Below are 13,789 nucleotides of genomic sequence, written 5' to 3' on the forward strand. Positions count from 1 at the left end.
AGGTCCATAAAGGCACTGACTGGCCCAGACAGAGCCCTGACCTCAACCCCATCGAACACGTTTGGAATGAATGGAGATTGCGAGCCAGGGCCTCTTGTCCAACATCAGTGCCTGACCTCACAAATGCTCTTCTGGATGAATAGGCAAAAATTCCCACAGACACACTCCAAAATCTTGTAGAAAGCTTCCCAGAAGAGTGGAAGCTGTTATACTATAGCTGCAAAGGGGGCACCAACTCCATATTAATGCCTATGGATTTAGAATGGGAAGTCATATAAGCTCCTGTACACTGTTAGAAATAAAGGTTTGGTTTCATTCATCAAGGTACAAATGTAAATGTTCCCTCAAAGGTACAACAGTGGTTTTAAGGTCCAGTTGTGAGCCTTTTCTCAGGTAAAAAGTACATATTTGTACATATTCATAACCTAATCCTGGAGATGAGACGGGGTGTGTGGAGTATAATTTTAATGGATTATGGTACAGTTATGTTCCCTTGCTAAAGGTACAGAGATGTAGCCTTGAGGGTACCACCCCAGTGACAAGAGGGGTACTGCTTCAGTGACAGTTTACTACCTTTCTTTCTGAGAGTGTAGGTGTAATGTGTCGGTGTCCCAATAGTTTTGTCCAAATAATGTATGTTTAATTTCAAAAGCTGATAAGGTAGATTTAACTTCACGGAAGACAACACACTTACAGTGCCAAAACTAATAATAAACAAAATTGTGCTGGCTCTTAGGTAAACAAACTGTATCTGGAACATGGTACCTGCTAATACACATTTTAATATGCTGTCTAAAGATAGATGTTACAGAGAAATGTTAGGATCAGTCAGCCAAGCTTGCTTTTGCTAATTCAGCTGCTTGATAAATCAGCCAGATTAGCAGGACGGTACAGCTCTCACATTTGCAGCAAAAACATTCTGTGTAAAGATAAATATTGATGCACTCTTTGTGTATTGTGTAATGTGTCAGTAAAGTTTGCTAAAATTAAAAAAATGTAAAAAAAGTACCTCCTTAGTTGTTCCAATTAGCTCCAGTGTCAGCTATAGCATTATGCATGCACAATATAGGGCAGCCAATCAGAACAGAGCTCTTTTAAATATATAACTCTTAAAGGCAGAGTCACAAAACAACCTGTTTTTTGAACATAAAACTGCACAAATGTTATAAGTGGAACTGCGTACAAGGTACAGGCTCTCTAAGTTTCTTTTGTGCTAACAGCTGTCTGGTGGCCTGAAGTGAAAGTTTAATGGACATAGCAACAGTAACTAAGTGGGACTTCCGCCAACGGTCAATTAAAAAATCTCAAACATACTTGCTTATGTGGTTTTTGCCACTGTATGACAACATTATTGAAAAAAAGAAGACTAAATGGTTAAAAATAGTAGTAGAGTCCTTCCTGAAGTCTGACCTTTGTCCATCATTCTTTTAATTCTGAAAGCAAAAGCATATGAGGCAGAAGAAGGGAATACAGCTTGAGCAGGTCAATTCTATCAGCATTCATCACACACACACACACACACACACACACACACACACACACTCCAAGGAATGCAGGGTGGAAAATCAGCTCTTTGTTGCCCTCTTAATTGCTGTTGTGTGCTTTGGTGGCACTTTGCACAGAGAAACAAGACACAAGGCAAACAGATACCAAAATACCAGACAGAGGCAGCAACTGTACCACATTTGGGCATGAGGGGTACAGGGAGAGAGCAAGACTGACTGGACATACAGGCAGGGGGGTGGATGGGGGGTGGTCATATGGCGGCAGCCTGACTGGGTCTGGAGGGACCACACACATTCTATCATACAGTCTGGACATACACTTACCCAGGGCATCAGCTGCTCAGAACAGGTGCATACCATGATGCGAAGCAGAGGAAAAGAGGAAAATATCAGGGTTTCAACTGAAACTATATTGCTAACAGGGTTTCTGACCTGGGACACTTCTCCAAAAGCAGAGTGCGAGTCAGTTAGAGAGCAGTGTTAAAAAGAGACACACATTCTACCACTTTATGATGTTCCCTAGGCTATAGTGCTTTTCGAAAGTGTTCATATCATGTGGATATAGCCAATTCGAACACCCACTACTATTTTTCATACTATATACATTTGCACACAGGTAACCTGATCATTAGTTAATTAATTGCTTTAACCATACTTATATTCCATACAGTTTAGTCACAGTCAATTCCAGAACAGCATGCCTCAACTCCCATGCCCTACCATATCGGAGGGAAAAGGCTATAAAATCTCTCCTTTTATATCAGAAAGTGCTCATGGAGAGACAGATAAGGCACAGATGCAGTTCAAACTCAAAGTGCTGAGATGTAATGTACCTCTGTACTGAAAAGCAAAGGATCTATTTTTTGGCAGCTTTAGCTTTTTTCATATTTAAGCTCACTGGCATCTAAATTTGCCTCTGGGTATAATATCCCTCATTTCTCTTGTACAAAAATCCAGTAAAGTGTTATGCAGCTTTTCACAGAGTCACATATGATGAGTACACCTGCAAGCAGTTTCATAGATCTACGGAAAAATAAACATTTAAATGGGTTGGTGGTAGTCCATCAATGAGTGAAAGACCACAGGACTAATTTGGGCAGAACCGGTTAATCACAACCTCAAATGTACAGTACTGTGCAAAAATCAGAGACCAATTTTCATTTTTTGGATTTCCAGTCAAAACGGCCATTAAGTACAAATTATTCTAGAGTTTCTAGAAGGATTAGATATAAAATAATCCACTTGCATAAAGAAGGGTAAAAAAAACTGTTTCTAAAACTGCTGAAAAAGTTACTGAATGAGAAAATGGGACTCATAATAACCATGACCTAGACCAAAACTGTCCCTATCAGATAAACATAAAACAGACAAACTTAAAGCTTTCATCTTTAAGAAAGAGGAGAAAATCAAGCTGAAAAATCCACAGATGATTCTATCCATCCTTCCTCTGTGAGAAGACAACTCAACACTATGGGTCCGAAAGGATGTGCATCTGTCAAGAAGCTGAAAAGAAATTGACAAAAAAAGATGCTTTTTGCTAATCAAACAAAGATGCGGCTGGTCTTCACAAAACAATGGACTGAAAAAACCCAGATCTCAACAACACTGAATGTGTTTGGGATTACTTGGATTGTGAAAAGCAGAAAATGCAACCAACTTCTGAGACTGAACTCTGAAAGTGTGGACAAACATCTCTGCAGATTTCTTTGAAAAAAAAAGAAAGCATGTCTCCTGAAAAGATTAGAAGCTGTAATAAATGCAAAGGATGGTTAAGTAATTATATACAAATAACTTGTACTTAATGGCTGTTTTGACTAGAAATTAAATGAATGAATTGTCTCTGTCTTTTGCACTATACTGTATTTATCTCCAAAAAGGCACTATACGTACAGTGAAGACATGCCAGTTCATATTCTGAACGAAGCCCCACCAACAGCTTTGCATGTGTATCTTCTGCTCAGTGCATACTTTATACCTTGCTTTGTACAAAGCACATAGCAGCCTGGAAAAAACATGTTTATGGAGAATCTAGGCAACACCATAATTATGTTTACTGTATTAGACTGCCAAAAAGGGTACCTGTACAAGAGAGCATCTGTTCAGCAAAAAAGGTTTTTTTTTCCCTGACTGGAGAATTTAAAGATGGAACACATCATAACCCCAGAAACATAGTGAATAAAGGGCAACTGAAGGAAAAAAAAAAACTTGGATGCAAAATCAAGCCAGATGTGTTTACACAGACTGACACAATCTCACTAATCTCTCCCTGTAACTGGAGGCAGATTAGCTCGAGCTTTGTTGTGAGCATCACTCTGAAATATAATTAGCTTTGATGTACACTCTTACGAGTAGTGACTGCATTATAGTAAAGGCACAGGATTACGTACAAGACTGCAGAATTCATGATCAGTAAGTTTCAGAGCTTTGCTGTATATTTCCCCATTCAAATCCACAAAGTAACAACAACAGCACTTTCTCAGTTACGTCTCCAAACTCAGGCTGCAGTTATTTTGTGCATTATCATTATATTACATAAAAGGCTTATAGTCATATACTGCATTGCCATCAAAACCCGCGTTAAGCGGATGTCCGATTTGCCTTCACTCTAAACCATTGTTAGACAGATTCCTGTACTGGGAGATGAGAACTGCACAGAGGATTTGATCGTTGTTATGTAACCTTCTGTTCTCTGAGTCCAGATCTGAAGCTAATTTGCCTCCAAATGGTTAGAAAGTGTTTAACATGACGTCATTTTCTGCCCACCTCACCCGACCCTCCTTCTACACAGGAAACATTGTGAACAAAAGGACGTTACCTTTCTTTGCTTTCTTCTGCAGCTTCAGGGTGTCTGAAGATTTCTTCTTGATCTCTTGTCTGGCCCTCTTATATTCTGTAGACAATGAGAAAAAGAAGACATTTCAAAATACATATAAACTGTCTTATTTTACATATAAACACCGCAATAAGTAGAACTTTCCATTAAAAGTGTAGTCATGACCAATGAGCAGGCACTATATATCCAACATTAGTTTTCCCCCAAGATCAAGGATATTAATGAGGGGTTTATCCCAAGTTTGCTGCAGTAACAACCATTTTTGGGAAGGTTTTAGATTCTGAAAGATTTTATTTAGTCACAAGAGCATTAGTGCAGTCAGGTACTGATGTTGGATGATTAGTTATGGATCACAAGCACCATTTATTCTAAAGGTATTGTATGGAGCCAAATACTGGGGGCCTTCTGACTCTTAGCATTGGTTGTGGTGATCTTAGGCTCTTGTGATAAGTGGTCTCCAACCCTGGTCCTGGAGAGTTTAGTTCCAACCTGTATCTAATAAGCTTCCCCACTTTCTTAACTCTAATACATTGGATCCAGCCAATCAGGGACTTGGGAAGAGGCTGCTCAGCTGGAGCAGGTGTGGCAAACTGTGGTGCGGAAACTAGGCTCCGCTGGAAGATAGCTCTCCAGGACCAGGGTTGGAGACCACTGCACCAGAGCATCTCACTCTATTGGTAGTGCTTTTCTATGAAGATTATATAGGCTGTGTGTGCAACTGAGCGCTTGTGTCAGCAATAGATGCCCCTTAAAGCAACTGAATTCTTGTATTAAAATGGGTGGCTATAAACGTCTAGGTAGCGCCACATTGTTCATAAACGGCAATAACCATTTCAGGATAATGAACAGTCAGGTTACGTCTTATGCTGTATTTATGTTGAAGCCAGCAGGGAGCCAATTTCATGCTACAGAGTGCTAACACTATCTCCTTTGTTATGAAAGGTTAAGGTAGTGCAGAGAAAGGTATTGCTAATGCACCACAGGGAGTCATCATATCTCACCTTTCGCATGGTCCTTGTCCAGGGTGTTGGCTCCTCTCTTCCAGTCCTCCAGCTGCTCCTGCAGAGGATTGATCAGGCAATCGATGAACGCCCTGGAACCCATTAAAGAAAGAGAACAAGACCGTCTGAGAAAGATGTTCACTACCTGTTAGGTTTTCTTTTTGATAATGCTAACACAGTAGAAGAGCAGTTTGATAGCCAACAATTTATAACTAGGTGCTAACTCTGGAAATTACAGCAATTCATTTTACCAAACATAATATTTACTTAATTTATCAACACATTTTCTTTTTTTCCCCAATTTCTTTCAAACAAACAAGTAGTTCCACATCACAGATGCTCAGCTTCTCTACACTAAGGTTGTCTTAGGCTGAGTTAATCATTCACTCCTTCTACCCATTTCACATGGCATGCAGAGAGCCTAGGAGCAGCTGAGAAGGGGCACTTTAAATTTAGCTCTCTCGTCTGCAGTCTCTCTTTCTGAGGCCGTCCTCAAGAATCCGACGACTTGACCGCAAACTGCAGATTTACTGCATGGCTAAGGAGACCTTCCAAAGCGTCTCCTCAAATCAGAGCTTCTGCGCATGTGCACTGCAAAGCACGCAACAATGTGGGCTGAGCTGAAGTGACTGGGGCCACCTGTGTTCTGCCACTACAGCTCCAGAAGTCTTGTTGCAACGGCAGACGCCGTTCTCCTCCCTGCTGCTAGCGGTCACAGGAACTGCAGGAGATATTGTTTGTTCACTTGGACTGCCTTATCCTGTCATAAACCAGGACTTTATGGTATTTAGTGTAATGGACCAGGCGGAATGTGTGAATGAGGAGTGCAAGTATATTATTCAAAGCATGTGGAATGCATTCAATGTGCTGAGCTTAGGCAAAGCAATACTGTAGTGGTAGTAATAAATAGGTCAAGCCAAGCAATGAACTTCTTGCACTTGAACTTATCTTCATACTCTACATGTCGTGTAAAACTGTATCTCATGGTAAATGGAGCACGCTCTTCGTTCTCAATCTTCCTCTGTCCTGGTGTTCCACTGCTTTGCATAGTTTAGTATTTTCCCTACTCAAACAGAACAAGTTCAGCTCTGGAAGGCCTTGTTCATTAGCCAACTAAATGAATCAGCTGCGTTGTATCAGTGTAAAGACAGAAACAGGCACAGCAGTGGTAACATTGGGGCAAAATCTGATATTAGAAATTGTAAGTATAGGCGTAAAAAAAAACAAAACAAAAAGACAAGACACTGACAGTGGATGTGGACATATAACCAGACCAGAGACAGTGACTACTGCTGTACTATATTTAACCCTGACCACAAATCCATAATAGCTGACATACTTTTACTATTTTCTATTCCATATTTTAACCTTTCATGACTATCAGATTATCTGAAAATTCTAACACACCACAGACAGAACCAGGATTGAGCAACATTGTATGTCTTTGTGCCTCTGGAGCACTCTGAGACATCTCAGTGTGATGGACAGTCGTGGCCTCACTCAGCACTCATAAAGCATTCTAGTTACATTGTTTACGATGCATGGTGTGGATTTGTGGCTCCACATAAAGACAGGTTGGTGATGTTATTTCACACACGAGTGCATTCATCTTATAATGAATAAAGGCTGGCAGCTGTGGGGTAATGGAGAAAGTTTGTGCAGAGAATATTCACATTGAAAACTGCCGCAGCTTGGCCTCGATGCTTCTGTGCCTCATACACATCCTGGTAAGAGCGGAGCCAATATCTCTGGTGCCACCTGCAAAGAACGAAAGAGGGAAAACAGCAATCAGTAATCAGCCATTCTTTAAACTAGCCTAGCATACTAGACTATTAGACTAATAGTTTGACACAGATGACTGAGAAAAAGTAGATTCCTGTCAAAATGCTAAACCTTCACAGCATGCTGCCAACATTGACACAAGTGTCCCCAACAGAATCGCATGGAGGTAAGAGATGGGGACAGGCCAGCCCAACACCTCCCTGCTAGTGTGGGATCCAAGTGGAAAACATAATGCCTATGACCTCATCACTACGCCCAAGGGAGTGCATGGAGCTTCCTAAAATTGCTTGACAAATTCTCCTCAGGGGAGCCTCCACAAAAGAATTCAACATTTTGAGAAGAGACCATAAAAGAGAGAGAGAAAAGCATCCTAAGCAGCTGGACGACCTATGGATGCACAGACGGAGACATTGTCTTGACAGGGACTCCCTCCCATGCTATTGTCCACAGATCCCAGATCTTTATGTGCTCATGATGTATATTTACAGGCTATGTCTGAAAGAAAAGAGGCTCTATAGAACTAAGGTCAAGCTTTTTCTTCCAATTATACTGGCAACTATTAAAGCAAAAGAAAATCAATGCCGGGTGAAGTGAATGACCTCTCCAAAAATAAACAGTCTACTTACAACAAACTGTCAACTATGGAGATCAAAAGAGCCCAACCTCCTAGTTAGCAGACGTTAAATTAAACAGTATTCTTTAACAGTAATCTTTTTCTTCACCACCTACTCATATCTCAGACATGTGTTGCTGTTTTTATTATCGATTCATATGAAGAGAATAAAGGATCCCTTTTAACATGGCCAGGTGATACAATCTCAATAGCTAAGCCTCATCTTAGACATGGTCGGATAAGAAGTGATAGCCACAAAAAAAGACAGGAGCGTGATGTCCATTACCAAAGTTCACTTGTGGGACATGGAACACTGGAGATCTAGAAAACTAACATAATATAAAGGTTTGGATTTCCATGTAATGGTTTTCATTAAGGTAATGAAAGGCAAATGACTGATCCTAGAGCATTCTCAGACCAGCAGTTATCTGTGTTCAGAGTTACAGATGATACGCATGAGAAGAAGGGCCACAGAGGCCAATGGGAAGTTTGATCCAGACATGGTGGCCAAGTCTGGTTTTTGAGACACTACAGAGGGGCCCCTCAGACAGAGGGCACTGACATTGGCAGCCTCTGCCTTTGTGCCTCTGGAGCAGTCTAAAAGCCTTCAGAATGATGGACGCTGCTGGCCAAGCCCCCCTGCTCTGCGGCAGCCCCGCTCGGCAATAGAAATGAATATGCAGCTCTGCTGGAAGTGACTTTTAATCTCTCTCGAAAGTGACTAACTGCTTTTGTAGTGCCACTTGTTGGGAAGGGTGAGAAAGATGGAGAGGTTCATTTAGAGACATGCCCAACCCCACAGCCCTCCCCATTACACAGAGGCCTAGTTTAAGGAAAATAGTTTAAGGAAACTCCTTAAATTTCGCTTACTGCTTTGTTAGACAATCTTTTTGGGGTCCTTTTGGTCTAAAACAAAAACGCTAAATCTCAAAAGTAAGAAATGTGAGCAATAGCAAAGCAGTCCTGAACCAATAGAACAGAATTATGAATGTGAAGGAATAAACTGAAAAAACGTAATGAAATGTTTTACTTAATTATATGTAGCTGCAGAAATGAAAGTTTCTCACTTTGAAAACTGTCACTGTCACCCCAGTAACAGCAACTTTTGTACCATTACCACGTCATCCCAGTAATATCAAAACATTTACTAGGAATGCACCAGTATAGGAAATGGTAGCTGATGCTAACCAATATTTTGCACATTTTTTACATATCTGCCAGTGCAAGTACCAACACATAAATATTTATAAGTTGGATTAGCACTAAAGAGAAATATAACAATGTGCTATAATAGAAATATGATTTCTTTACAAAATACAGTATAATTGAATTATGAATTAAATGCAAACATTTTAGAACAGCAGTCTGGTGTCACCTAAACATTCGTCTGCAGTAAGAGTAATAAATAAGTCATCAAATATTAGTTTGAAATGTTAGTCAAATCTAAATCTGTCCAAAAGCAAATTTTTTTTAAAGTATTGTCTGACGATACCGATATGACTCATATCATCATGCATCCTTAATGTTTACCAATACTATGTACTTATCTCAGTACTTGGAGTAAGTACTATGCACTCATCTCAGTACTAGCAATACATTTACCAATAAAAGCCAGTTAGGCTCAATGATGTCTTTAACTGAAACACAGGGCTATTTTTCCCCCTCTTACCAGTGGAAAAAATAGTGACAGAAATAAATGATAAATGAACACAAGTAACCAGAGGCAGATCTGTAACTCATTCATTGACACCCATTCCATTCATTCTCTATTGGTTTATGGTCTGAAAGAAACCCATTTAGGAATACGTATAGTGGAGGGAAAAACCCATGTTTCAGAATTAACTATATGGAACCCAATTGTTCACTGTCAATCCGTCTTTTTCCTCAAACGTACAGCCCTTAAAACAACAGTTCCTGCTCTGAGCTGTCAGAAGGACAGTCCAACTCTTGTTCCTACTCCAAATACACAGCCTTGTCTAGCACGCGCCCCACCCGAACACACAGACTCAAAAAGAACTATTCTAACCTTAAACAGGCAGAGCTCTTTCCCTCCCTTTCTCACTCACTCTGGTTATAGAGAGATGATTTGTTGTCTGGGTAAAGCTTGTATGAATAAGGCTCGAGAGTTCACCACGGCTCTTAAAGGGGCACAGGCAAGAGATAGTACAAGTGACTGTTTGAGTTTGCTTAAGAAACAAACGACAATGTGGCCACAGTTGAACTGCTCCTGCCTGTTCTCAGTGGTGGTCAGGCATAGGCCAGCCGGCCAGGCAGAATAAAGAGGCTTTCCTTTTTTAATCACAGAGATTAGGCTCTGCTGAAACACCAGCAGCTTTAATCCGCACCAAAGCCAGCCGCTGAAAGTTGAGGTCGTCGAGCTGAAGGCTGGTTTCCCTTGTGGGCTCCTTTAGGCTGTCAGGCAGGTCCTGTCTCTGTCACTGTCTTAGAAATGAGGCCCAAGGGAAAGCAGGTCCTAACAGAACTAGCAGTGGTGAAATGGAGAGATCACTTAACAGCTCGGAGGGGGCCTGTCCCTGATGTATGTCACGTTTGCACATTCGCTGGAAACCAAAAGAAGTCAGGCAGGCTGTTAAGGGCATTTCAAACTTTAGTGGAATCATTGCACTCTGATAACAGTTTTCGTGGCATGACTTCTCAGCCATTCATGCGTAGGTGAACAACAAATCCTAGAATGAAAACAACCCATCACAGCTTTAATGCCTGGTTTGTTCTTTTCTATCAGCAAAGGTCAACCCCATGTAATTCTGTCACCAAGTCAGAGGCCCCTGTTTTCCAGAACAGCCACAACACATCAAGAAGTCTCATCTATCAAGAATGTCAGACACTATATTGCCTCCACAGTCTATAGCTAAAACAGCGAGGGTGGAAAAACAAGCCAATAAAGCCATGTTCCTCCTTTCTTTATAGAAGGAAATGTCGGTTTCTGCGGTCAGCAAAAAATTATGCTTTTAATTGAGCCTTTTAGTGTCTTGTGACACATGCTCATATCGGAGCCCCTGCCACGGAATCAGTGGGAGGCTGTCTCTCCCGCTCCCTCCCTCTCACAGTGTGGCAGTGCTCTCTGGTTTCTGTGGAGACGGGCAAAGTCAGCCTGGGTGGACACACAAAATGAGCCCTGGCTGTGGTTTGCGCTTTCTAAGGTTTCCTGGGGAGGGAACATTGCGTCACCAAGTCCCGTCCACCCACTGTACGACAAAGCTAAGCTTTTGTAAAAGCTAGTTACAAAAAGCACACAATTGTCTGTTCTCAGGAGAGGGGGGAGAGGGGGGCGTCCACCTTGCTTTTACATGAAAGTGTCTGATATAAAGCCCACTTGAGAGGACAAATGTGCTAAGAGACCCAGTGTGCTGTTGTTCGTCCTAACATGCTCAGCCCCATCCTTGGCTGGCTTTGTAGCTGTTTCGGAGCGCTGCATTCAGATCTTGTGACCCCTGTGCCTATATTTAGCCCGGTTATGGTGTTAGGCTCCGGCTGCTGGGTGCCTCCCAAGAATGCCCAATGTTTTGTAGTGGAGCTCCTTATAAATAGGCGTGACATGGTGGCCTCTGTGATTAGCGCAGCACCACACCTCTTTCTGCCTCTGCCAGTTCGTCTGCCACTCCCTCCATGTCTGTCTGTCGGTTGGTCTGTTTTTATCCACCCTTTGTCTCCTTTGATGTGAGTTCTTACAATAGGTGTAGCGCCAGTACAAAGCACAGCACCACTGGAGTCTAAACCAATCAGTATTCCTTTGCCTCCTGACATCCAAGCAGAAGTACCAAATCACAGGTACTTATGAGTTTTTAAGCTGCTGACTCATGTTGGCACCTCACTCATCCTATATATCTCTCTCCTCCACTCCACATCTGTCCCCAGAGATAACCACATTAAGGTTATCTACAACATAAACGACTTGGCGGTACACCGAAGCAACAGCACAAAGAGTACTTGGCGGATACGGTCTAGTGCAAAACCAGGACAAATCACATCAAAATAAGCCAATTAACATGGGAAGACTCCACACTCCCAATCCTAACTTCGTCACTGCCTACAACACTATATATTTGCTGTGCAAGACATAGCAAACTAGGAGCGAAGGCTGGTGCGAGACAGTTCACGGCAGGGGTATTTGTGAGGGAGGTGAAAGCACACAGGCTGTCCTTTTCCCCAGCCTCCCGCCAGGGCCCAGGGAGAGCTCCTGGTATGTGACACTTCCCTGCCAACATGAGCGTAAAGGACGCTGGATGGGGGAGGGGCTGCTTAAAGGGGACACAGTTCTCCAACAAGAAGGCTTCAGCTGGGGACAGACACAAGGGTGGGTATTTCACAAAGTTCTTCAGAGGGGGAGAGCCAAACTAGGACTTGGTAGGCGAGGTCACAAGGAGGAATCGGATCCAAAACCAGCACTGTAACTTTGATTCACAGTATCTAATGAAAAAGAGATGGGACAAAAGACAATTCAATGGCAAAAAAGCTTCCAATTCCAGATTCATCCAATGGTAAAGAGTCAAGGGAAATATTCATTCTGCACTGACCGCTCAGTCGTGAAGACAGCGCTGATATTTTTGTCATGGTGTATATGAGATGGCACACATACCAAATGAGTGAGTAGGCTGTTTGCCAACTTTCTCTGCGATGCAAACAGCGTGGTATCCCCCATATCACACAGTATGCCAAGAAAAAAGTTCCTCCTATCAAATTATCGACAATTATTTACAGTTGATATGAAGCAGAGTTTCTACACAGTGCTGTATTATTATCTAGGCTGCCCATTCATCAGTGTGGTTGGGAGGCACGCCATAGTATCCCACAGAACTGTACAGGACAAAGGATTTAATTTTCAATCCAAAATTGACAAATCTCAGGGATCAGACTGTGCCAGGCTGGGACTCTAAATCTGATTTCCTAAAACTGGATTGAAAAATGGCAGGATGAGTTATTGCCTCCCCCCCACAACCCACCAAGCATGCAGGCAGTCAGAAGTCTTTGTCCCTTTAACCTAGCAGACGATTGCATCATCAAATCAATTCGGTCCCACGCGGTGAGGAATATGACAACAGCCTGTCTCTTCACAGTTGGCAGGAATGTTCTGGAAGAGAGAGCAGAGGGCAGACCAAACCGCACTAGTGTCGGCTATATTTAAAACCTAGGTTCTAATATGATGCATATTTAAATCGAGGTAATCCTCACATATTTTAATAATCCACTGGCTATATTTCTATACTGTCCTAGAGTGGACTAGATTGGGGTTTGTCTGACAGCTGTTGCCTGCAAAATTCAGATGAGACAACCCCATTAATGTCTCTAGCCTGTATTCTGGTGGCCTTTTTGCACTTAAACATACAATGTCCATTGGGCTCAAAAACGTTTCACTGGACATGTTCCATCAATGACGCATACAGTATAATATGATGCTATTGCATCATATTATGCATACTAGAAAGTCCACTACAGATATTACTAGCCGCCATATATGGGTCATCAATACTGCAGCAAGAGTAGTGTGACCCACAGGAGTTTTTCCCAGAGAGCATCATCTTCATGCTGAAACCAAGAACTACCAGTGTACTACTACTACTAGAGTATGATGTCCATCCATCCAAAACTCTTAAGGCTATTTAACGTACAGCTGTCACCACCATTCCGATTTGTTTTCCCAGGCCTTGAGACCTGCTCTGTGAACGCTGAATGACACAAGTGTAGAAGAGCATGCATGCTTAGGTCATCAGCGAGGGATGCTTATTTAGCGGGCAGCATGAGAAGAATGTGCTTAAGTAGGGAAAATGGTACACAACATCAAACACATGCTGGTCAGAGAGTTTCACATGGACATGCATGTTATGTGAATGCTCTATAAGAGAATGATCTGGCATAGCAAAACACCCCATGTGAAAACTGATCTCTGTGCCAACAGTGAATCATGAGTACACAATCATGTTTCATTCAAACAGGTTCACTATTCCAAGAGCCTTCCATACTGAAAAATAGATCTGGAAAACAGCAGTCACTTCTAGGAAGTATCCAATGACCAAAACTCCTCATTTCCTCTCCAGCC

General features: G+C 42.0%; 1 protein-coding gene across 2 annotated transcripts in view; it reads right to left on the reverse strand.

Moving 5' to 3' along the window:
- Positions 1-13,789, reverse strand: part of LOC118821717 (protein MTSS 1-like) — a 67,962-nt gene that overhangs the window by 18,237 nt on the left and 35,936 nt on the right. For both annotated transcript variants that reach the window (XM_036590457.1, XM_036590454.1), the window contains exons 4-6: positions 7,013-7,097; positions 5,340-5,431; positions 4,321-4,395 (exon numbers count right to left, since the gene is read on the reverse strand). In XM_036590457.1, the coding sequence (XP_036446350.1) occupies positions 4,321-4,395; positions 5,340-5,431; positions 7,013-7,097 (252 nt within the window). The remainder of the gene's footprint in view (positions 1-4,320; positions 4,396-5,339; positions 5,432-7,012; positions 7,098-13,789) is intronic.

The sequence above is a fragment of the Colossoma macropomum genome, unplaced genomic scaffold, assembly GCF_904425465.1.
Source record: "Colossoma macropomum unplaced genomic scaffold, Colossoma_macropomum, whole genome shotgun sequence".
NCBI classification, from domain to species: domain Eukaryota; kingdom Metazoa; phylum Chordata; class Actinopteri; order Characiformes; family Serrasalmidae; genus Colossoma; species Colossoma macropomum.